Below are 24,686 nucleotides of genomic sequence, written 5' to 3'. Positions count from 1 at the left end.
GAGGTGCTGACTCATCTACAAAGTGCTGATGGCCTCAGAGTTATACGTCTGTCTCTGCGGTCTAACGGTCATATCCATATCACGAACAGTGTAAGATAATAGAATGGCACAAGAGACAGCGGAGATGAGTCATGTCAGTTAAGCTAAATGTGTGACAAGAGATAAAATGACCCGTTTTTCACTTTGGTTTTTACCAGGAAATGCTGATCTGCATATGGTAATATGCACCGCTCTGCACAATCAGTGTTTTCGAAACCCAAGTAGTAGTAATGTGACATATTTTATACTAAAGCACAAACAATTTATCTTAAATCAAAGAAATTAAAACAGTCCACTCCATAAAAAAACTGTTTATTGACCCACTGATATCACTTACAGTATTTCTATACAGAATAAATAGTGCAAAAGAAAAGATATGATGCAATGGTATTACATCCACATCTGAGCAACCACAGAAAACAGTTTTACATAAATCAGATGTATAGATCTAAGTAAGTAGAGGGTTTAAAAATCAAAAATGGATCTTGTTTTAAGAAAGCAATATCACATTTGTGAATATTCAGTTATGTCATAAAATACAGACAGAAATTGCACATGGTGATCACTCCTCTCTGGAGTGACTGATAAGTCTTTTTATATTCTTTAACAATCACTCTCCATTTGTCTCTGGGTCACCTGTCTGATTCTTGGAGAAGCAGATATGACACAATGGACAAAATATAATCTTGGTCAGCATAGATTCAACTTCAGATAAAAAAATATATATTGTAGGGTTTTTTTTTTTCAATGGACACAGGCAGAGCTCGACGCTTTAATACTGCATTTTAAATATTTCCTATCTGTACTCTTTGCAACATAAAGTCAAATGATTAAATGATTGAGGACATCTAATCATTTCACTGACAAAAAAAACATGAACATTTGCACATGAACTGATATATTGCCGGGATAGCAACAGGCTCCTGTACATTAGCTTATCTTCAAGAGGCAACACTGCTGATGCTACATGTATCATCCAGTAATCCTGAAACCTTCATAACAGGGGGATACCTACACTGATACAAGTAAGCTATATGGAAATATGTCACTTGCCTTAGCAACTAAAAAAAAAAAAAGTAAACATTAACTGAAAATATACAGCTAGACATGAATTAAAAAGCAATGGATATGAAACAGGGGAAAGTTTTCTCCACAGCACCAGTTTCACAAACACTACAATGAAATTACACAATCATTTTACATGATATGAAACACATACACATGCACACACAGGCACATCTGCATTCATGTGGGTGAATACAAGTCCACATGGGAGACAGATGTAGCAATGTGGGCTTTCCCTTGTCTGACAGTCATTGGTCGTCATATCTGCACCCATCATCTAAAATCTGTACTCTCTTCCTGATGATTTGCTACCAATGCACAATATGCTATTGTCCTACATTTGCTTCTATGCTTCTTCTTCTCTGTTCGGTGTATTGTTTATCTTTATATATTTGTATAAAGATGTAATACATGATTTGCTAAATTTCCCTGTTTATAAAAACACAAACAGCACCTTGACCCAATGTTAACAATAGTGAAACTGAATGTGTTGTTTTACTGATGTTTGCTTGGGGTAGTTTAGGTTGTAGAATTTGTAATATGATTCCAGTTCCAGTTTGAATAAATATATTCAAGCAAAATAAAACAAATATTTTTACATTCATGGATGAGCTTTTGATTGTTAACAAGCTAGCATTCAACTGTCAGAAAGCAGCTACTGAAAGCTTTAAATGTGCAAAATTTACAGTAGTTCATAGCTTTACTTCTCTTCACATAAAGAACAAGACTAAAACGTCTGTGTCTACCGATCCCATGAGGCTGTAAAAATATGTAGACAGATTTGCATTTTTCACCACTGTTCAGTCAAAATATTCAACATTTGGCCTGATGGTAGTGCCAGAAAAAAGTAGAGCTGTTACCTAAATCAAAATGGTTTGCTGTAATAATTTAACTCATCTTGTCAGGTTTAGCTCTCATTAGCATCAACTGGATTCAGACTGATCCTCAGGGGAACATGAATGTCTGTTCCAAGAGTCTTGATCTTAAAATCAAATACTTGTCGAGGCATTTGGACCAACAGATCAACCAACCAGTGGACCACCTGTCATATAGAGCCATGCTGCGTTGCTAAAAATCAATAATCAGAAGCTGATCACAGTAAAAATCCACTAAGATATATGTAGCTTAAGGATCTCTTCCACTAGGAAATGCACAGCTGTACACCTGTTAAATGTGGAGTAACCTTTCGATTCACAGAGCTTTCATCAAACCATTTATCTACAATAGTACAGTAATAACTATGCAAAAGCACTTAAAACACTTTGAAGTACAAATGATCAGGTACAGTCTGTATGTGAGTCATTTAAAAACCGGTTAGGGTATCTTATCCAGTATCCTTTGTGATTGTCAGTCAGCACACTACAATACTGTGTTTGCTACATGATATGGCACAAAAACATCACAATGTGCAACTTTTATGTTTTGGGCACTTAAATGTCCGAGGTAGCAAAATAAAACATGTTTCATTCGATATGGCTCTTCCTACCAAAAGTTCAGATGTTTGGTTCAAATAACCAACATACATTATCGGTGTCTATGTGTAAAGCTGCCACAGACACCTCCTACAATACTTTGGCACCGACAACAACCTGAATAAGCGCTCTGACTGTTAACGTTGTGGTCGTTTCCTGAAGAGGGCCGCCTCAGGCAGTTAGAGAGGCAGTTTCTCCCTTGTTTGCTCCCAGTTCGTCTTTTTGCACCAATGCTGATCTGCAGGGCGACAAATCAAACTAATCTTTGACGTCCTTGATGACGGACAGCTGAGCCACGGTTTTCTTGACCCGCAGAGCAGTGAGTCGAGCAGCGGGGTTGGCGTACCAGCACTCTCTCATCAGTTTGCCCATCACACGCAGAGCCTGGTGTGTCAACAAAGAGACCCAAACATATCATTTATATAAAAGCGTGTGTCACCAAATTTAGACAGCAGACTTAAGTTGCAGCTTCTCACCTTGAACATAAATACCAAGAGATTCAGTTATATGTACACTGAATCTCCCGCTGACAGTTTTTTAAAAAATGAGCAACTTAGTCTCTCTCTTTGTTTTGTGCAGTTAATGTGAAGTTTTTGGATTAAGATTTTATATGGAGGACAAAATGACCAGTGTTATGCATCAAAATATCAGAAACAAAGGTAGCCAGAATTTTTTCCTGTACATGGCTTGAAATGAGTAGAAACACAACCAACCAATGAGACTGTGGGGTCGATGTAGGGAAAGTGTCGTCCTTCCTGTGTTATCATAACTGTGAAGATTTGACCTCTTCCATCCTAAACTTACTGTTTGTAAGCTTTAAAAACAAACTCTGGTTTCATACAATTTGGATAGTATTTTTGTAATTTTGGCCATAATTTCAATCTGTAAGAATAACATTGGATTGATCAAATTAATTGCTAAGATCTGGGAATGTTAAATAATAAATGCTAAAATAACGTACGGTAGGGCAAGAAACACAAGCAGTCAGACAATCAAATAAGCTTTAAACAAACTTCAGGGTGATCTTTCATGCATATCTTTCATTTCCAGGTGCTGAGTCCAAGAAAAATGTTGATACTTTCTGTTTCACACAGAAACATTGCACGTTTTCTAAATGCAATTTTTTGCACAGATTTCACAGTTCTCCAATGCAATGAGGGATTATTATCTACATTTCAGGTGTGATCATTTTCTGTTTTTACCTCCAATTAAAGTGGTTTAGATAATCAAACTAATCATTTGTTTATAGCCTCATCTGACTGTTCATGTTTCTTGCCTCATTGGACTTAATGTCTCAAAGTTACCAAATCAAATACTCACACATCCGATTACCGTGGGTAGTATCAGAACTAAAGGATGCCTAAAACTACAGAATAGAGATGGAAATTATGAATCACTGCTGAATCGAATCATTTCACTCAGTAAAGTTCAAAGATTGTTATCATGTAGTTAATTTTTTCCTAAGCTAACAGACCACATCACAGTTCAAATGGCTGTTTCTGTTTCCAGTTCATTAGTAAGTTTAATTTGTTTTGTTCAGTTCAGCACAAACTAGGGTGATAAAAGTACTGATAAAAATCTAAATAAAATGATCCTTTAAGCATATGGCATGTTATGTCTGATTTTCTTTTGTATCTGACTTTACACACATTAGTGATAAGTTAGCATTATAGCATCAGTTGCTTTACACGGTGATGATACATCAGACATACTGAGACCTTCCCATCTCACCTCACAGCTCTGCCACTGGTTAGGAATGTTGGGTCTCAGTTTCTGATCACACACCACTTTCTTCATGTCTTCGATGGACGGATCTGAAGGCACCAGGTCGTAGTAAGGCAGCTGGTAATCTTCATGAAGTCCTGTGAAAAAGACAAAGACAGGCATTTTGTTTATCATGCTTTTAATGATGCACAAGACTGATAATGTTCAGAGTACTGAGAAACAAGGATATAAACCACCCTGAAATAGTGTAGGCTGACACAGCACACAAAACAACGCTTGGCTGTTATTGGTATGATAACAGATTCATCAGTGCTCATGTATGTACCATTAATGACACAGAGCAGTTTTGCAGATGACTTCTGTATTAAATATTTTTTTTAAATATCAATAAATGATTGTCTGTATGTTTTGCATGTGTGCGCATCATTTAAGTTACCTCTAATAGAGCATCTTCGGGCCAGTTCCCACAACACCAGGCCTAGCGAGTAGATATCTGCCCGCTTGAATGACTCAAAGCTGTTCATATTGATTGTCTCATCCAGGATTTCTGGGGCCATGTACCTGCAGAGGACAAAATGATTAAGGCCTATTAGAACAAAAAGCCCTGCGCTTCTTGGAATATTTTCCTAATCTAGAGCAACTACTGAAAAAACAAGCTCAGTTCATTAATCTGAACGTGAACAGACTGCAGAGAGTCAAACGTTACTTTTCTGGGAACTTGTTGCTTTGTTATTGTTAGGAACAAAAACTTCTCCTCTAAAAGCAGAACTAAAAGCATTCACTGATGATTTCTGGCTTACATCTGATGATGATACCAGTCTAAGGGATATTATATGCTACACAGTTTGAATCTTGTGAGCTTTTGATAGAAACACTAGAAGATGCCAAAGTCTAAAATCTTTTAATCCTGTACGTACAGGGTTTAAGTGTTCTAGTTGTATCATTCCTGCATCAATCCTCTTTAAATTCTCATGCAAAATAACTTAACGTGTCATGACTTTTGTCCAGAATTATTCTCAACAAACCTTAACACACTATTTCGCTGTGTGCACACCCAGAAAAAACATTACTCTGTTAACAAACACAGCACATTATTTTAGGAATCCCTAAAGGGACTGAATTGGCTTGGCACAGTGTGTTCTTGGTTAAGGGCTTAACATGAAAACAGTGTCTAGGAAGCTCACTCCAAGTTGTTTCAAGCTTTTAGTTTCTTAAAACATAACTTCCTGATTATCATGTAAACTCAGGGGGAAATCTAACACATCAAATACACTGGAAGACGTTTGCAGTCACTGCCAGTTTCAGTTCCTGTCAGGTGGACTTTCTTGTTTGTTTATTATGTGCTGCACTTTGACGTAAATCCTACCTCTTGGTCCCCACTCTGTGGTTAGACGGTATGTCTATAGTGTTTGTGGTGGAGTCGTGCTTCACAGCCAAACCCAAATCTGCGATGACTGCCGTGCCGCTCTTCTTCACCAGGACATTTTTAGACTTCAGGTCTCTGTGAGCGATGGCAGGCTTCCCTAGAACCAAGCAGGACACACATAACGTTAAAGGCCCAAAAAATGTGCTTTATATTTGACAAAATATTTTTGATCTTTTAGTGATGAGTGCAAAAAAATGCACCAGTGTTTCATAGAACTCTGACATGCATCTAACCATAATATAATCACTGATAAACTATCACTGAAATAGATGATTTCTGATTTCCTGTTTATGACGGTAATGTTGAAACGATAAGCTGACTAATAATAATAAGTCAGCCAACAGAAAATGAATCACAAAAAATTTCACAATCAGTTACATCATTTATCACGCAAAAATACCAAATATTTGCTGATTCCAGCTTCTCCAATGTGAGGGGTTGCAGCTTTTGGAGTGTTGATCAGACAAAACAAGACTTCTGAAGAAATCTTTTTAGAACATTTTTTGACATTTCACAGACTCAACAATGAATTATCAAAAAAGTAATAGAAAAGTTAAATGATAATAGAAATAATTAGTTGCAGCCATAAATTAAAGGCTATCAACTACTGTTTTGAGGATATACAGACTGATCATTAGTGTAGGAATCTGGGTTGAGACAATTCTCCTGTTATGTCCATTGAGATTTTAGTATATGATGGGTTTATTGTGCATCCTTTGAATCCCGCAATATGAGGTATTTGTGTTAGTTCAATAATACAGCCTTACCTTGCGTGCCAATGATTTCCATGTGGAGATGTGCCAGTCCACTGGCTATGGACAAAGCGAGAATGACCATGCCCTCCAGAGAGACTGTGTACCTGTTCAGGTAGTCAAACAGGGAGCCATGCTCATGGTACTCTGACACCAACCACAGCTGAGTCCATGAGCCATTATCTGCAGCACACAGCAAACAGTACAGCTGAAACAGTTGTCTTACAATTATAACATGTACTCAATATTATACCTATAGAAGAAGAATTATATATCCAAAAGGTTCTGGCACCTTTATTATCAGCAGCAATGAAGCCCAGGATGTTTTCATGTCTGAGCATGATCGTCTGATAAATCTCTGCTTCTCGGAACCAGGACCTCTCGTCCCTGGAGGAGAAGATCTTTACAGCAACATCCTCTCCTCGCCACCTGCCCCGCCACACCTCTCCAAATCGACCCTTACCAATGGTCTCCTGCAGGACAATGGTTCGAGCTATGGTTCGTTGGACCAGCAATGGCAGCCCTGCAAGACAAACAGAGATTTCCACCAGGCGGAGCATGAGCAGCGGACAACATGTTTGGTTTCTGTTTCTGCAAATCACAGATGGAGGAGTGCTATTTTTAAATCACACAACAATAAAGCCTGAAGAGTTTCTGAATTTACTTGCTTCAGTTCATTGAAGTGCAGTGGAGTAACTCAGAATAAATGGAACAGCGAATAATCGTCATCATGAATCATCATGTCAACTAAATCGGCTTACCTGATCCTGAGCCCGAGGTGCTCATGTCATAGATAAGATCTTTGAGACATTTGTCAGGTGACATGAGCATCTGGTCATCCAAGGGCTCCTCTGGGTCCTGCTTGTGGGCTCTGCTGTAGGCACAGCGTTGGCCCTGCACAACAAACACACCCAGTACAATCCCCATACACAGCAGGCAAGAGGGCACGAGGATCACCACAGACAGCTGCAGCCTACTCCAGCCAGGATCTTCCAAAGGCCTTTCTGTTAACACACACACACACACACACACATATACAACATGACAATGTAAAATCACCAGTTAATATTTTTAGCACATTACTGTTTACCAAATTGCTTATTCAATTCTTAGGACAAAAAGTCAGTTGAATGAGAGGACATTTGCAACTATATTTACAGCATTGACACTGAGCACCCTCTGGTGGCCAAACATGGCAATGGACTGAGATGGTCTTCTCATGTAGATGATTTACATTGTCACTGGTGTATACGTACTGCTGAAACATGAAGGCAGCCTCGTCTGATGTACTGAGTTGCAGAAAAACACTTTCCTGCCACCACACAAGCTCAACAAGAATGAAGACATCAGCCAGTTGACAATATTAAAACTTAGGGAACTGGAAATTGTACAATTGGCAGATGCAAATTTATGTCTGCCAACAAATGTGTTTTACATTCAAGGCGCCAGAAATTTTCCTCACTGCTCCATAAATGTCATTGATCAAGAGTAATGAAGAGAAACAGAGACAGAATCTTCTTCCAACAGTTAAAATGAAAATGCCACTCCATCAACATGCACTGAGCAAAAACAGGCACTTTGTGTGAGACAATGTGTGACTTAAATTGTGGGTTTGGCAAAACAATATAACCTGGCATTTCTATCACTGACCTTCATTTTGTCTGTGGGCGGATAGAAGAGACCTGGACACAAACAAAAGTGGCAGAGCTGGTGGGCACCGTGATAATGTGGAATTTCCACACATGCTGACAAATGTTGCACCGAGAACACTGTAATGGCATTAAAGCACTTGCAAAGGGTAGGTTTGGGGAGTGATGAAACCTCATACAAGCTTTGGCTGAATGATTGCAGAGACCAATTACTCATAATCATCCAGGCTTAAAAAAATCAGAACCTATCTATTAGTAGTAACATTTTTACACAATAAAGTTTTCCATGTTTCTTTACCCTTTTGATCCTCTCAAATCCCTAAAGTAAGAAATGTCCTCACCAAAACATGCAACATCTGCAGATGGCCCAATGTGCAAAGCAACACATCTTGAACTAGACCACAGTTTCCTAAGACATCTTTAGCCTTTTACCTAAAAACATATCCAGCTGTGTGTCCAACTGGAGCCCAGCAGATATGGTGCAAAACAAGACATTACTCTCCTCTGCTCCAGTGGCAAGACTGTTTCTCGGCAAACATGCATGTTACCTTTCAGCTTTTTGTCAAATGATCTGTTTGAATTTTTTGACGCAAAGGCTGAAAAAAATGTTCGGAAATTAGACTTAGAAGAAGATATCCCTGTCAAAGTGTGAAAGGTACAACAAAAAACACAAAACCTCTACCTACTACCTCTAACTGCACCGTATCACTGTCCAAGCACCTTTATAGAAGTCACGGCAAGAGCACTGATAAACATAAAGTCTGAAACAACACATGGATGAGCTCACATGCTGATGTTTAGTGGAACAATGGAACAGATTGATTCTGGTTGTCCTCATTCACAGTCAATACCATAACAGCCTCAGGGTGCTGTATCAACAGTCAACAGTGGTTATTTCACACTGCGACCAGGAGTAAACATTTACAAAAGCATAAAAATGCAGGAGCAGGAAACGTGGGTTTTACTTGTCTAAAATGCACATACTGAAGTTCTGACTCTGCAGTTCCCCTCAACTTTAAAGAGCATTTCTGTTCTGTTGTTTAAGTTTTCTGACCTGCGACTCTACTGATTTGGTTCACTCTCACCGTTCTCATCAACCCCTTTTCCCAGCAGCAGCAAGCAGATGTTTTCAGCTAAAAAGCACTGATAAACCCACTGTATGCTCCCTGCCCAGCACCAAACAGCAGGCAGACACAGTTAGTGGCCAGCTGATGAACATAGCGGAGCGTTCAGCGGCTAAAGAAACAGATATATTTACCGCAGGTGTTTGTGGAGACAAAAACAGAGCTATAAAGGAGAGTGAATATTGTACTAATTCATCGTGTGGTCAGAAACTCTAAATGAATGCTAATGTTGCTCAGAGTCTATTGGACATGTTGACATGTAGGCAGTGTTGCTACCATATCTACTTTACAAAGCCATAATATGTCAACTGTGTGTAATTTTCAGCTTCATATGTTTCTACCAAGTGACAAAAACTGATTAATGGGGAGCTTTTGCCAATCTGATTTACTTCATGAATTGTCCATTTTACATTTTACATTTTATTGCACTCATACTGGAAATGTCAGAAGGAAAAACTGTTATGTTTTAGTTTATTTATTGCAGTAAAACAAGAACTATTTTTCTATTTGCAACCTCTGTCTGACCTCTCAGCATTTTCCATTGAGTTGTATATCCACAGGTGTAAGTAATCCCCCTCAGCTTTAAGGCCAACTTCCACCAAGCAGACCCAGTGAGAGGCTTTTAACTTGCACTAGGACTACATGCCTGACAAAGTATTTATAAATCAGGGGAGGGAGGGGAGGATCACTAACCGTCGTCCCATGGCCTCTGCCAGCTTTGTTATGTCACAGGATCTAGTAGGATCAGCATCCACCTCGTCTAGCCGGGGCCAGAATGAGTGGGAAATCCCACAGTGATTGGGCTAGTGTTGCTGTTGACTGCATATTGTAACTACTGAGCAGAGGAATCCATTTACTTCTTTTTAATGCTTTTTTATGTAACTTGGTTTGTCTTTCCTACTGTGGGAAAAAAAATCAGCTTTATTGAATTAAGTAAAAATACCTTAAACCAAAACTGAACTAAAACAACAACCAGTTAATATTTGCCAAGGTAATATTCATTTTCTTGTTTGCTTGTTCACACAATATCAAATAGAACATAAAAGTTAGATCAAATTATAACAGGTGTCTGCATGTGCATGTTCCACTAAATCACAACATCATATTCCAGGAGCAAAACAACTACAATCAGTATTCTGGCACTCAACCAAAATCTACAATATTATTCAAAATAGAAGAGTATTAAGAGTTGACAATGAGGATTTTTTTTTAACATAATTTCTTTAATCTTTGGGTATAAGTTTACAAAATTACTAGAAATTTAATTCCTGATTTTAGGACCTCTATTAGAAATTCTAAATTGGGTGTTTGCAGTTCTTGAAAGTGCAAGTTGAAGGTGATGACTGTTCCTGGTTTCATGGTTGTGAATGATGCTAAGTATGATTAAATAATCCTTTAAGACAGAAGGCAGAGTGTTACTGAAATAGTGCTAAATGAACTGCACAACCTGGAGTTTGTTCATTTGGAAAACATTGAGATTGGCAGACCTTTGGCAGACCTTACAGAAAGGGAATCTGTGTGGCTCCTGTATTCTACACAGAATAATCTTTTCTATAATCTTTTGCAATTTTGAAGGGTGTATACTCGCCCAAGCGTTATTGCAATAACTTATAGGAGAGTAAATAATGGAAAATATATTTATAATGTACTGCTGAAATAATATAAGTATCTTGTTTCCTATCTGACTCAAACTTAGCTTTCTGGCACTTACTCATGTTGTTCTCTCCTAACTAGATCCCTGCTTGTGTTCTATCAGCTCTCAGATGTACGTCGCTTTGGATAAAAGCGTCTGCTAAATGAAATTGTAAATTGTTTTGCCAATAATCCCTATGTTTGTTTCTATTCTAATGTGGTTTGTTTCATATTAATATGTGATTTCCAGCTCGACTTACCTATAATTACTCAAAGGAATCACATGGAAGTGCCACTCTCCAAAAGTACATTCTCCATTTAAACATTTATAGATTTCTTTTATATGAGTTAGGCCAAAATAAAATGAAATAAGTTAAGATTAAGTGAAAGTTTATTCATCTTAAGCCATTTAGATATATGGTTTAGTTCAAGCAGCACCATATCTTTAAGCCATTTTGAGATAACACCATATTAATCATACTGACTGTACCTGGATCTAAGTGCAGAGTCTTGTTGTTGCAGAAGTCAGTGAAGCAGCAGTTCCTCTTGGAGACATTGGGGGAGCTGTAGCAGAAAACCTGGCCCTTCATCTCGGAGGGCGACAGGCAAGACTTGACCGCCTCTTCTTTCCCATCGATCAACATCACAGAGTTCCAGCAGGCGCCGTCTGCTGCCGTCTCACAGGTGTGGTTGGCGCACAGCTGGCACACACATTTCAGACCTGCAACACAACGCATTACTCAAGATGGTTAGATAATTTTTTCCACAGACACTTTCCAGCACAACACAAAGTATTTAATTTATTTGTAACACTAGACATGTATCATTCACAGACTTTCATGGCCAGTAGTCTTGAACTCTTTAGGAGCAGAATGCTGCTGTTATGTAAGGAGGTCCATGCTCTTAAATGCCTGGAGGTGGAGGAACCAGAGTAATGCCTCTTAGTTTAACACCCAGATAATCTTGTGTTCTACTTGGAGCTGCTGTCATGCTTTGTTTGATAAGACTGTGAGTGATTGATAAGCTAGGCTGCACTTCCCACTCATTGGAAAAATCCGGAGATAAATGATGAGAATATTTGATTTTGATTAAACAATTTTAACAGACACGGTAGCATCATTTTAAAAAAAACTAAAATAGCCATACTAATATAAGCAACATCTACACAGTATTCAGGTATTAATGATATAATACAGTTGTATTCATAAACTTCATTGACATAACAGTAACTCTGATCATTTGAAGCATTTTTCAAATTTTGACCATTAATATTAAATCATAATCTCTTCATAATCTCATGCAGTTCAGAACAAAAAACTTCATGTTTCATGTTGTGTTTTTTAGTTTATATAAATTCCAATAGAAACTGTGGCTGCTGTCTGAAACTCATGTCCTGTGTGCAATTAATGGTTGGCATGCCAGTAACACTCATCAGCGAAAATCATTTTTGTCAGGAAAATTCACGGCTGATGCAAAGCATCTTGTGACAGCATGTCACCTCTTCACAGGTTTATTGCTGCCAGTTTCACATCACCCTTTCTTTAAACATCATATTTTGTCATGTACCAACAAACAGGTGAAAATTGCTTTATAATAATTTCTAAAGATGTGGATGTCTCAAATCAACCTGGTTGACATGAAAATAGAAAGTCTGGATGCAGTTGACCTTTGACACCTGTCAGAGCGTTCTGTACCACTAAACATGAAGCCTGTTTCTGCCAATTTCCTACATATTCATATATATTATATGTTGCCATACACTTTGAGTCACAGGATAGATAGGAATAAAAATAATACAGGAAAAAAGACAGAAACATACAGAGTGTTTATGATAAAAATGAATGTATGAAAAACTTGAACTCTTGACCATCTGTCCAATTTCAATGTTTTTACAGAGGGAACTCAAAAGCCACAAACTCTCTGTGATTTCAGCCTGAATTTGTGAAACATTTAAACATACTGTGGTCAGAGAACCTAAGCAGTCATCTTGAACCCTACAGACAACCACTGTAGAAAATCTACAGTAAGAGTTGTTAATGAACTGTGTGAGTATTTTGTTAAAAGTGCAGCTGTGGCATTTTTGACCCCTTGTAGCCTTGTGGTCACACAAAATATTGATTTCATTTAGGTTTTTTTCTGTTTATTGCATTATGCTGTATAAAAGTAACTGATAAGTAAAAATCATCTCTACTGCACATGTATTCTATTGCAATAGTCTTTCCAAGAAGGAAAAAACGCAGGAGTAAACATTCTGCAGATGTTGATAGACAAGAACTGACATTGGACACGGTACATTTCACAACTGAAGGGAAACAACATTAGGACACTTTCTTGAGATGATGGTCAAAGTTCATGCTGTGATCACAAGTGACTCTTACTTTCGTAATTGTTGTTTGTATTTAATGTTCATTATCCAATGGATGGGTTCAGTGGTAGGATGTGTAGTCCTTGAGAGTTGATTTGCAAACCAGTAAGTACAGAGCCGTCATCAATGTGGCAATTAACAAAAATGAATTAAATCCAAGGAGAATAATTAAAAAAGAGGAGAGAGTGGGACCAAAGATTGATCCCTGGAGCATACTGCAAAGGAGTGGGCCAGATTATGACACACACTTGGACAGGGAAGACAGTTGAAACTTTCCTATTTAATAGGAAATTTCTGAAATAGTAAGTATTGCAAGTATTGACAAAAACTCAGTTGGATCATTCATTACTTTCTGACCTCCCCAACTGAGTTTGTTTGTGGCATTCTGCCCCCAAGCACATTTGTTTCTACTAAAGATATAAAAACAGGTCACAGGTAATTTCCTACAGCAGCTGGACACTGTAGTTTTTTAGCAAACATTATTCAAAAAGGAATAAACAGTGCATTTTTGGTAACTTTTTCAGCCATGGATCAATAGACATTTGGTGCACCAGTGAGTATTTAAAGCACCGAGATGGCAAAAAGTGCAATATTTTATTGGAATGAGGGAGTATTCACAAAACATCCAAAGGCTGAAAGTAAAACTCCTAAAACAAGCTCTTAAATTTGAGTGGGGTGAGAGGTAGTCCAGAGGACTCCTACAGTAAGTCAGCTTTTGCATGTAATGCACCTCACAGTGTCAGCATTTTGTAAGAATATAATGATTATAAACTTTTAAAAGCATATTTTGATGGTGGGCGAGTTAATAAGGGTCCAATCAGCTCAACAACAAATAAACAATCCAATAATCCCAGAGAGTTTACCCAACTCTGCACTACTTTGACCCTGGAAAAATGTAGTTTACAGTGCTGATGAACTTGGAATATTTCAGCCTTGTGTCAGAATTATTCATCAAAGAAAATATGTGCTTTTTAGAGCCAGTTTGTTCAACAATTCGTTAAGTAAATAATCAGCAATTGAAATATATACAGTACCAGTCAAAAGACACACTTTCTCATTCAAGGGAACAGGAAGGAGTGTCCAAACTTTATACAGTATTGTGAAACAGTTTTAGGTACTTTAGATGTTTAGATTCTTTTCCATAATGCAATACTAACACAGAGGCATCTAATGGGCCCTAAATTTATTCTGCAGCATGACAATGACCCCAAACATACAGCCAGAGTCATAAAGAACCATCTTCAGGGACAAGAAGAACAAGGAGTCTTGCAACAGATCATATGGCCCCCACAGAGCCCTGATCTCAACATCATCCAGTCAGTCTGGGATTACATGAGGACACAAAAGCAGCTGAGACGCCTGAATCCACAGAACTGTGGAAAGTTCTCCAAGATTCAGGAACAACCAACCATGTACCTTGAAAAACTGTGTGCAGGTGTATTGAGGGGAATTGGGACTGTTTTAAAGGCAAAGCGTGGTCACACAAAATATTGATTTCATTTAGGTTTTTTTCTGTTTATTGCATTATGCTGTATAAAAGTAACTGATAAGTAAAAACCATTTACAGCATTATTTTCAAAAGCATCCTTAAAGATTAGTTTAGTCAACCGGAAAACAAAATATCACAGTATTAATACGCAGGTGGTGTTTGATGCCAGAAACAATCTACTTGATAAGTAAATTTTACTTTGATTCATGTATAAAGGATATCACACAGCTTATAAAATATGATATATTTGAAATTAAACCAATCAATCTACAGTATCTTTATTCCCGGTCACGCTCCTGTGTATTGATGAATGTTTTCTTTTACATTCACTGACACAGACCAGTCACCTGTCAGCCATCGCTGTAGACATAGTGAATTGGTTTATTGATGAAACATGATGTCACCCATAGCAACAGGGTCCACCTCGCCCCTTCTCTTAGTTCAAGTGTTCTCTCCATTCCTTACTAAAAATAAGGTTTTTCTGACCAGCTTAAAAAGGAAACTTTTAGCTTAGGATCTTTTAGCTCCATTTAGGAGGACTCCTAGTTGTAAAATAAGACCCTTTATCAATACGCAAGTTCAAGGGACACCTGACTAGAATTTCAGAAAAAGAATAATCTTTTACAGCTTACACAGGAGTTGCTTGGCAACAACTTCTTCAAGGACAAGTATTAAATGAAGTTTGAATATATTGCTCTGTAACTGAGGTATAACAATGTTAATTTTTTAAGCTTTTTAAGAAACCAAATGACCCACTGAATACTGGTATAAATATTGAATATTTTCTTAAATCATATATTGCGACAGGGAAATAATATATTATTACAGAGTTTTTGTATTGTTTGGATGCTTTGCCAGTGACAAAAGGCCCCTTTCTTTTGGAATAGGTGCTATAACCCAACTGTTGAGTTTGCAGAACAGCAAGTGAATGCTCAAAGTGGTGTCATGTCATCAAAACATTAAAATCAGCATAATCACATAATGGTGTCTACAAAGTCACTTAATGGTGGTAAGAAAAATGAAATCAAATTCACAAACTATTACTAGGCAGTGTGTTTACTGCTCCATATCTTGCTGTCAACTGCATTTTCCGTCACATCACATTTACTGTAATATTTTCCCTGATGAGACACCTTGAATAAAACATCTTTGACTGACAAATTCAACCTTGGCATCTTTCTGCAGTGATGTCATCACAGGTCAATTGCCTCAGTGAGTGTGACCTGACATGGTTTCTATTGCCATGCTGAAAATAAATCCTCACTTGCCTTGAGGAATGGTGAGTATGGCAGAGGTAGATCTTTGATATTCTTGGACAGGATTAGAGCTTTTCCTGAAGCCTGCCCTACAGTCTGACTGAACCGCATGTTGTCCAGTATGACAATGTGAGGTTCAACAAGTGTCCAATCTGGTGTGTCCCTTTACATGGAATCAAACGTTTTGCACCTATGCATATTTTCATGAACCAACACAACAGAAACAGATTTCTCTTCCTTATGAACAAGATTGAAAATATTGTGAGCAGAAGACTCTCGAGAGAAGAAGTCAGGTGAAATCTGCACTCAGTGGCTAGCCTTGTGTTAAATCTGTGCAAACCAAAACCAGAAATTATCACCAGGAGTCATTTCCTTTGTCAACAAAGCTATGCATTAAGTCTTAAGTCTTGCAATGAAAGTGGACCAATTTGACTCAAAATGAGTATCAAACAGAGGCAAAGCAAGTGTATTTATATAGCACATTTCAGCAACAAGTCAATTCAAAGTGCTTTACATAAAACATTAAAAGCATCGAGACAAAGTGCAAAAGAAACACACCACAAAAGGACATTTAAATACAAGTCATTAAAGAGCTAAGAGAATAGAAAATAAAAATAAGCTAAAATAAAATAAAATAGGTATAAAATACAAGAATAAAAGTGCAGTGCAGTGTAAGAAATTAATAGTTAATGAGTACTTTTTTAATAAAAGGCAGCAGCAAACAGAAAAGTCTTGATTTAAAAGAACTGAGGGTTGCAGCAGACCTGCAGTTTTCTGGGAAAAACTACACACTGTTTCTCCATGTTTAGTTTTCACTCTGGGAACAGAAAGCAGACTTGTCCCAGACGACCTGAGAGGTCTGGGTAGTTCATAATGTAGCAGAAGATCAGAAATTTATTTTGGCCCTAAACTATTCAGTGCTATTCAGCAATATATGGAAATCAATTATTTAACAGACAGGAAACCAGTGTAAAGACCTCAGAACTGGAGTGATGTGATCTACTTTTTTGGTCTCAGTGAGGACTTTAGCAGCAGAGTTCTGAATCAGCTGCAGCTGTCTGATCGATTTTTTAGGGAGACCTGTGAAAACACTATTACGGTAGTCAAGTCTACTGAAGATAAATGCATGGACAAGTTTTTCAAGTAAGTCCTTTAATCCTTGATATATTCTTAAGGTGATGTTAGGCTGACTTTGTAATGTGGTTGCTGAAATTCAGGTCTGAGTCCATGACTACACCAAGATTTCTGGCTTGGTTTGTGGTTTTAACATTACCAATTGAAGCTGAGTGCTGACTTTGAATCATTCTTCTTTGGCTCCAAAGACAATTACTTCAGTTTTGTCTTTGTTTAATTGAAGAAAATTCTGGCACAACCACTTGTTGATTTGTTCAATGCACTTACTCAGTGCTTGTATTGGACCATAGTCCCCTGGTGATATGTTTATGTAAATTTGTGTGTTGTCTACATAATTATGGTAACATATTTTGTTGTTTTTCATAATCTGAGCCAGTGGAAGCATGTAGATGTTGAATAGAAGAGGCTCTAGAGTGAAGCCTTGGGGATTTCCGCATGTCACTTTTGTCCACTTAGATGTGCCATTACCTATAGACATAAAGTAGTGCCTGTCCTTTGAGTAGGAGTCAAACCAATTTAATACTGTGCCAGAAAGTCCCACCCAGTTTTCCAGTAGGTCTGGTAATATATTGTGGTCAACTGTGTCGAATTCAGCACTGAGATCCAGTAATACCAAGACTGAAATTCTGCCACTGTCTGTGTTTAAGTGGATGTCATTGAAGACCTTAACAAAAGCAGTCTCAGTGCTGTAGTGTGGTCGAAATCAAACAAACAAACAAAGGGTAGTCAACTTGAGGCCAAGCAGATTCTTAGATTTAGAGCAGTAGAATTTAGAGTAGTATAGTGCTGAGAGGCTTGTACTTTTGCTGAACCTTTTTACTACAGAGGTCTTCAGTAAGAATTGATAAATAGTATGAAAGGTCCCACTTAAGCATCATATTGCAATTGAAACTATTATATGCAGACACAGAATACATCCCAGCACTGTATTAGGGCTGCAACTAAAGATTATTTTCATTATCGATTGATCTAACAATTATTTTCTCTATTACTTGATTAGTTGTTTGGTCCATAAATGTCAGAAAACGGTGAAATGGTGACTTAATTTCTTTAACTAGAGGGACAAGTCAAGGGTGTCCATTGTCACCTTTGCTTTTTGCGATGGTGATCAAACCATTGGTGTCGTGTATGAAACAATACAAACATTAGAGGACTGAAGATTAATGATAACAAACACAAATTTCCATATATGCAAATTACATAATTCTATACATAACACATCTAGAAAATTCATATTTATATAGTACAAATTGGAAGATATTCAGGATATAAGATCAATTTTAAGAAATCTAGTGCTTGCCTCTTACATATGACACCAACAGAAATATGTCTTGTCTTTTTCACTGGATACCAGGGGGTTTTAAATACTTGGGAATAAATATTACACCGCATTTAGATGATCTGCTAAAAGAAAACTAAACTCCTCTCATAGATAAGATCAAATTGATTTGTGATTTGCGTAAATGGTCCACTCTACCATTATCTGTTAGGAAGAATAAATGTTATAAGAATGAATGTTCTCTGAAGATTTAATTTTCTTTTTCAGGTGTTACCATGTTATTTATCATTTTTTAAAATCTCTGAACAAACATATTTCAAAATGCATCTCATGCAATAAAAAACAAGGATTAGTTTAATGACCCACAGGAAGTCAGAGCCCATGGGGGTCCTGGTCTCCCCAATCTCCAGTATTACTTTTGGTCAGCCCTATTAAGAAATTTAGTGTCATGGTTGTTGGGGAGACAGGACTCAGTGGGGGGTTCAGATGGAAGCCAGCCAGATCTGAACAAACACTTATAATCAATCAACATATGCAAATGCACAAACTTGGGTATAAAACAATTTAAAGATTTGTTTCATAAAACATGTAGTTAAAATCATTCATTAATTTAAGAACAGAATATGGCATTCCTAACACAGATTTTGAATATCTACATATTCAGAATGTTGTCTGTTCACTTCACCATTCAAAAAGAAAATAAATTGAGATTTGGATTATCTGAAGTAGAGGATATATTAATGTCCTTAATTACAATTAAAGGTAAAATTAGATAATTTTATGATATTCTATCTAAAGGAGATCATTCATCTTTCCCAACTCTATTAAAGATTTGGGGAAAAGATCTAAATGGTTTTAGATGAAAATACCTGGCTAATCATTTGTGGAAGAATACATTTCTCATTTACAAGTAACAAAATCAAGGAAGATAACTTTAAGTTCATCCATAAATTCTATGTCACTCCTATAAAGAAGCATAAAATTTCCAAAGATAATTCACCAAACTGTCCAAGATGTAGAAGGAACATGTGTGTATCTGCTCTGTCAATGTGATCTGTTGAAAAGTTTCTGGAATTTAATTCACTCCTTCACTAAATCAGTTTTGAAAATTGGATTTCAACCATTGTTTCTATTTATTAAATGACATGCCAGATTTTCAATTAGATAAAAAAAATGCAGAGTATTAATTACTATAATATACTTTGCTAGGAAATACATACTTCTATGTTGGGAAAAATGAATCTCCTCCTACTTTTAAGCTGTTCCTGGACCAAATATCAGAATTTTTACCTTTAGAGAGATTAACTCTAGAAAAACATAACTGTGGTTATATTTTTCAAGACCTCTGGTTCCTGTTATTTTCTTGCTTAGAAAACTTTTCTAGAGTTGAAAGTATATTGTTGGTAAATTAAGTGTGTTCAAAGTATATCTCTACACATATGTGCTTTTCTGACGGTATACTTGCAACGTATTTTTGGTACTTTAGTACATGTATAGTGTGGTGGTCATTGATGTGCTGTAAGTGTAATCTAAGTATACTTAAGAACACACCTGAGATGTTTAGGAAACTTAGGTTGTACTTTAGTAAATTTGTTAAAAGTGTACTATTTTGGTAGGTAAAAGTAACCAAGAACACATCAATAGTATAATTTCAACTTTGAACACACTAAGTACAACTTGAGTGGTTTCAATTTAACACAGCTTTAGATTACTTTCTGAATAGATAAAAGGGATACTAAGGCATATTAAGTGGTAAAAAGGTTTCAGAAAATATACTTAAGTATACTTTCTTTCTTTGTTTTGTTTTACTTTGTTTTGTTTTGTTTTGTTTACTTGGGCATATGGGGGTAGAGGGAAGAGATGGGGGACATGAGGATACTCAGTATACTGTTATGTTTGTATGTTCACCCAATGGTGATTACTGATTATTGTACACCCCTCAGAAATGAAAAAATGTTGGAAAAAAAAGAAAATGGTGAAAAATCACTGATCACTGATTCCCAAAGCCCAAGATGCAAAATATAAAGTCTTGTTCTGTCCCGACTGGCAGTGCACAACCCAAAGATATTCAGTTTACTGTCATAAAAGACTAAAAAAACTGGAAAACATTCACATTTGAAAGGCTGGAATCAGAGAAATTTGAAATGTTCCTCTTAAAAAATGACTCAAAACAATTAATTGATCATCAAAATAGTTGCCAATTAATTTAATAGTTGTCAACAAAATGATTAATTGACTAGCTGCAGCTCTACACTGCATGTACCTAGAATATTGTTCATTTGAAAACTGTATTATCAATATGCATTATACAACCTGTTACCTGGAATGAGCACATCTCAGAGAAAAAGCACTCTGCTGATTAGCTGAATTTGTGTGTTCAATTACATCTTACAAGGGAAAGTGCACATTAAATTGGAGGCTGATAAAACAAGAAATGCCTGTTGACTGACAGAGCCGTCCTTGGGGCCAAACAGGCACATCCAGTCATCATGTTTCAGTCTGGAAAGGGTCAAAGTTAAAGCTAATACTTATACTAAGACTGAACCATTATCAGACAATAAGAAAGGAAAAGGGTCATCACAGTGCACCCTGTGTTGTCTTAAACTAAGCTTTCAGTCACACACCCATTCATCAGGGTAACACCAGGACAAAGTAGGTGGAAGACAGACAGCACTGAGTGCAGACATTCCTCTTTATATATGCTGTACTTACTTGCACTTCTGGTCTAACAGGTGAGTGACTACTGATGTTTGTCAGCAACTACTGGCAACTCAATTATGATGTATTTGATCATATCAGATGCAACATGACTGGGGAAAACTTCATCATACTTAAGAAAGCAGTATGTAAATATTTGACAGGTTAACAAATTAGATATGAAACATTTCCTGAAAAGCACAACTAAAATCTTTGGAATGTAAATGAACAAACATAAAAATCTCTCAGTTTGTTTGTTGAAAGCAGCAATTTACATTCTTAGATAACAGATAGCCTATTTCCATTCAGAGCTTTAAGGTACATAAGCCTAATGGAAATGTAATTATATGTAGTTTTTAAAAGTACAATACAAGATTAAACTTGTATATATATAAAATATTTCAAAGTCACATAAACTTAAGTCATGGTGTTTGGTCACATAACAGATCACGGAGCTTTCTCAGAATACAATATGGGCAATTTAAAGTCAACTGAATCAACTAATTATTAGCAAACCTGCGTTGTAGCCTATGTGGTGGACAGTTAAATAACTCATGTGAAACCTTCAGTCACACAACGGTAAAGTGTAATTCACCAGATGGATATATTTAATCAACATAATGCAAACTGAGTGAGTGGGAGCTGCCTACTGTACCTGCAGTCAGCTGGGCGATGGACAGGAAGATCAACGCCGCTTGAAAGCTCTGCTTCCTGGGACAAGTCATGGCAAGAGCCGCATCTGCTCCCTCTCCGACGCACCGTTTTTACGCAGCTACTCTACAAAAAACGCAACGCTACACATCGCGGCGAAGTCTACTCGGCCATGCAACCCGCACAAACGCCTCACGCAGCAGACGAACGGGAGGAAAAACTGTGAAACGCAACGAGAGGTTCGCTCCGCCTCTGTTGACTAGAATTTAAGAGGATTAGCGCTGCAGACCTCTGATAAAGACATGTGAATGAGAGCCAGAGAGAAAGTGTCTGATGCACATCCATTTAACTGCTGCAGGTCCAGTGAAACACCCCCTCCTGTCTGCTCACTTCTCTGAGGGTGTCAGTCACTTGTTTACTGAATTCTTGCTATAGAGAAAAACACAAAACCACATTACACACAAAATTAGGTACAAGGAGATTATGAACTCCCTCCTGAGCACAGCAGACACATACACAGTCCCAAGGTTGACATAAATACTACTGAGTTTTTGGAAGATGCACTGACTCTTTTCCACCTCCCTGTATACACACATCTTGGCCAATAAATGATCTATAGGAACATTCATGCGTTTCCAAGAGACTGTAGCTATAGCTGGGTTAGTCTGATTCTGTTAGGCTCATTAAGCAGCAGACTACACATGGCAGCTGTATCATATGCATATGTATTTCATTATCAATTAACCTGACAATGATTTCTTCAATTAACCAATTAATCGTTAAGTCTATAAAATATCAGAAAATACTGAAAAATTTTATAATTTTATTAGTTTTATTATTTTATTAGTCTTCAAATGTTGTTTTGTTGGATCAGTTCAAAATCCAAAGAAATTGAGTTTACCATCATGTACAACAAAGAAAAGCTTCAAATCCTCACATTTGAAAAAGCATTAACTTCTCGAATGTTTGGCATTTTTAGGTATCAATGTCTAAAATGATTAATTGATGATCAAAATATTAATTTTCTGTTGATCTACTAATCACTGCAGCTCTAGTCTTTGCAGCTCTAATGCAAAGACTAACCAGTGCTCCTATGCTGGTTTTGTGTATTAATATGTTTGAGGTTATTTTACTTCACAGAACATTATTTAGGAAAATGCATCACATGAACGCAATACAAACTAAAATAATTATTGATCTAAAAATCTGGATTTTGACACAGGGCCCCTGTACGAGACAGATCCTCAGGATCAGGTAATAATGAAGGACCCACCTTTGTTGATAATGTACTTGCAATCAAATTACAAAACACAGATTCACAAGCAGTCAACATGAGCCATTTGTGGCTCCTGAGGGACTGGCAGTTGCCCACTTTGCCTAGTTGATAATCCAGCCTTGAAAGCGGCCTATCTTGCACCCCTGTGGCCATTGTAATTCTTCTCCCTGGATGTGAACAGAGCTCAGGTCAGCAAAATTGAAGAAACCAGGCTCGACAGATACCACTGCTAACATCCTGTCCAACCAAGCAAAGAGCAAGAACTCTCAGATGAATACTGAATCACTCTGCTGTACATCCAAAGCTCTGCGGAGTTTCAGCTCGACTCACCTGCATAAAAAGGTTATTTACAGCAGGCCATGTGTGATCAGTGCTCCTTAGCAACAACAGGTGCCAATGTCACCAGGGAGCGAGAATGAGTGAACTGAACTTGATGCCTAAGATTACGTGCACAATATAGAGGCATAAAAAGTAAGGTTCTATGTACTGACAGTAAAGTCAAGGCAGAAAAATAGTGAGACAGTTGTTGATGACTACTGAATCAAGGAACGTCAGCTCTATTATGGCTTCTGCAAATACCATAAATGTAACGCCTGCTTCCACTGTACCACTTGTGATGGTTAGAAGGTTAAATGGTAAGCCATAGAAAAGTTTTATCTTGTACAGATACAGTGAATGTCGGTTTTATATGTCATTTTAGCCAGTTAAAAATCAATATCACTCAAGGCTGACTTCGAATAACAGATTTCTATTAGTACATTGTAGACCATTTGTAGGGCTTTCTACATTTAGGTTTTCATTTTTTAAATGTGTTGTTACCCATGAGTGAATGTGACAACATACTGTATCTAGTCAGTGCAGCAGAGAATGACCCAATAAATAAAGCACTGGCAACTGTTGGTTCCTAGTTCTCATTAATCACCCAATTCATAAAAATGTATTGATTACAGCCTTTCTGGAAGAGGGGGAAACAGCTTACTGTTTCTGCCTCTCAGTTCTAATGTACATATCAAATAAACAAACCAAGTATAGAACCTCAAGGAAAACAAGGTTTGGATTCAGGTTGGTGGAGTCCGTCCTCTGTGCACTGTGGCTGCAGGATGGATCGAATGACACTGAATATGATGTTGACGCATGTGAGCAGGGCGTCTTGGCTTCTCAGTATTCAGCTCGAGCATATTAATCAGTCAGCGAACCATCAGGAGCCCAGTTTTTTTCTTTGACATCTACCAAGATATCTGCCGCGCAGGCAGTTTCAGTTTACAGCTGGCACTGAAAATGTCCGGGCCTTTGACCTTTTCCAAAGGAATATAAATTAACTTGTTGCATGCTTATTGCAGATGTCAAGCTTTTTACAGTAAGAATAGATTATTGTGCATAATTTACTGTATTACACTGACTGAAATCACAATAAACAAACATTTCTACCTATAATGACAAAAATAGAGGCAGTCACTGGCTATTTTGAATTTTTGGAAAGTTTTAAAGCTTCAATAGTTTGCTTCAGATGTGGATGATTTGGTCACTACCATAAGCTGTCTGCTGCATTTCCTGTTAGATTTATAAATTACAAGACAGCGGTTGGAACGTGGGATTGAATAGGATTTGATTTGAGACTATAAATGGTACAGATGGTTCCAAAATACAAATTACAT

General features: G+C 37.3%; 1 protein-coding gene across 1 annotated transcript; it reads right to left on the bottom strand.

Moving 5' to 3' along the window:
• Positions 1 to 335: 335 nt before the first annotated feature.
• On the bottom strand, positions 336 to 22,414 carry LOC122992002 (activin receptor type-1C). Its single transcript, XM_044365520.1, has 9 exons — positions 21,760 to 22,414; positions 11,375 to 11,605; positions 7,241 to 7,483; positions 6,772 to 7,002; positions 6,495 to 6,662; positions 5,668 to 5,824; positions 4,738 to 4,862; positions 4,308 to 4,438; positions 336 to 2,960 (listed from the first exon to the last, which is right to left on the bottom strand). The coding sequence occupies exons 1-9, from the start codon at positions 21,827 to 21,829 to the stop codon at positions 2,835 to 2,837; spliced, it is 1,482 nt and encodes a 493-aa protein (XP_044221455.1). The 5' UTR covers positions 21,830 to 22,414; the 3' UTR covers positions 336 to 2,834.
• Positions 22,415 to 24,686: the final 2,272 nt, after the last annotated feature.

Source organism: Thunnus albacares, chromosome 11 (assembly GCF_914725855.1).
Source record: "Thunnus albacares chromosome 11, fThuAlb1.1, whole genome shotgun sequence".
NCBI lineage: Eukaryota > Metazoa > Chordata > Actinopteri > Scombriformes > Scombridae > Thunnus > Thunnus albacares.
Note: the sequence above shows the minus strand (reverse complement) of the source record. Positions and strands in the feature narration are given on the sequence as shown.

Excerpts from the sequence above, each read along its gene's own strand:
- LOC122992002 (XM_044365520.1), bottom strand. The coding sequence starts at position 21,829 with ATGACTTGTCCCAGGAAGCAGAGCTTTCAAGCGGCGTTGATCTTCCTG. Across the intron at positions 7,003-7,240 it reads CACCTCGGGCTCAGGATCAG|GGCTGCCATTGCTGGTCCAA; the intron begins GTAAGCCGATTT and ends TTTGTCTTGCAG. Across the intron at positions 2,961-4,307 it reads ACCAGTGGCAGAGCTGTGAG|GCTCTGCGTGTGATGGGCAA; the intron begins GTGAGATGGGAA and ends TTGACACACCAG.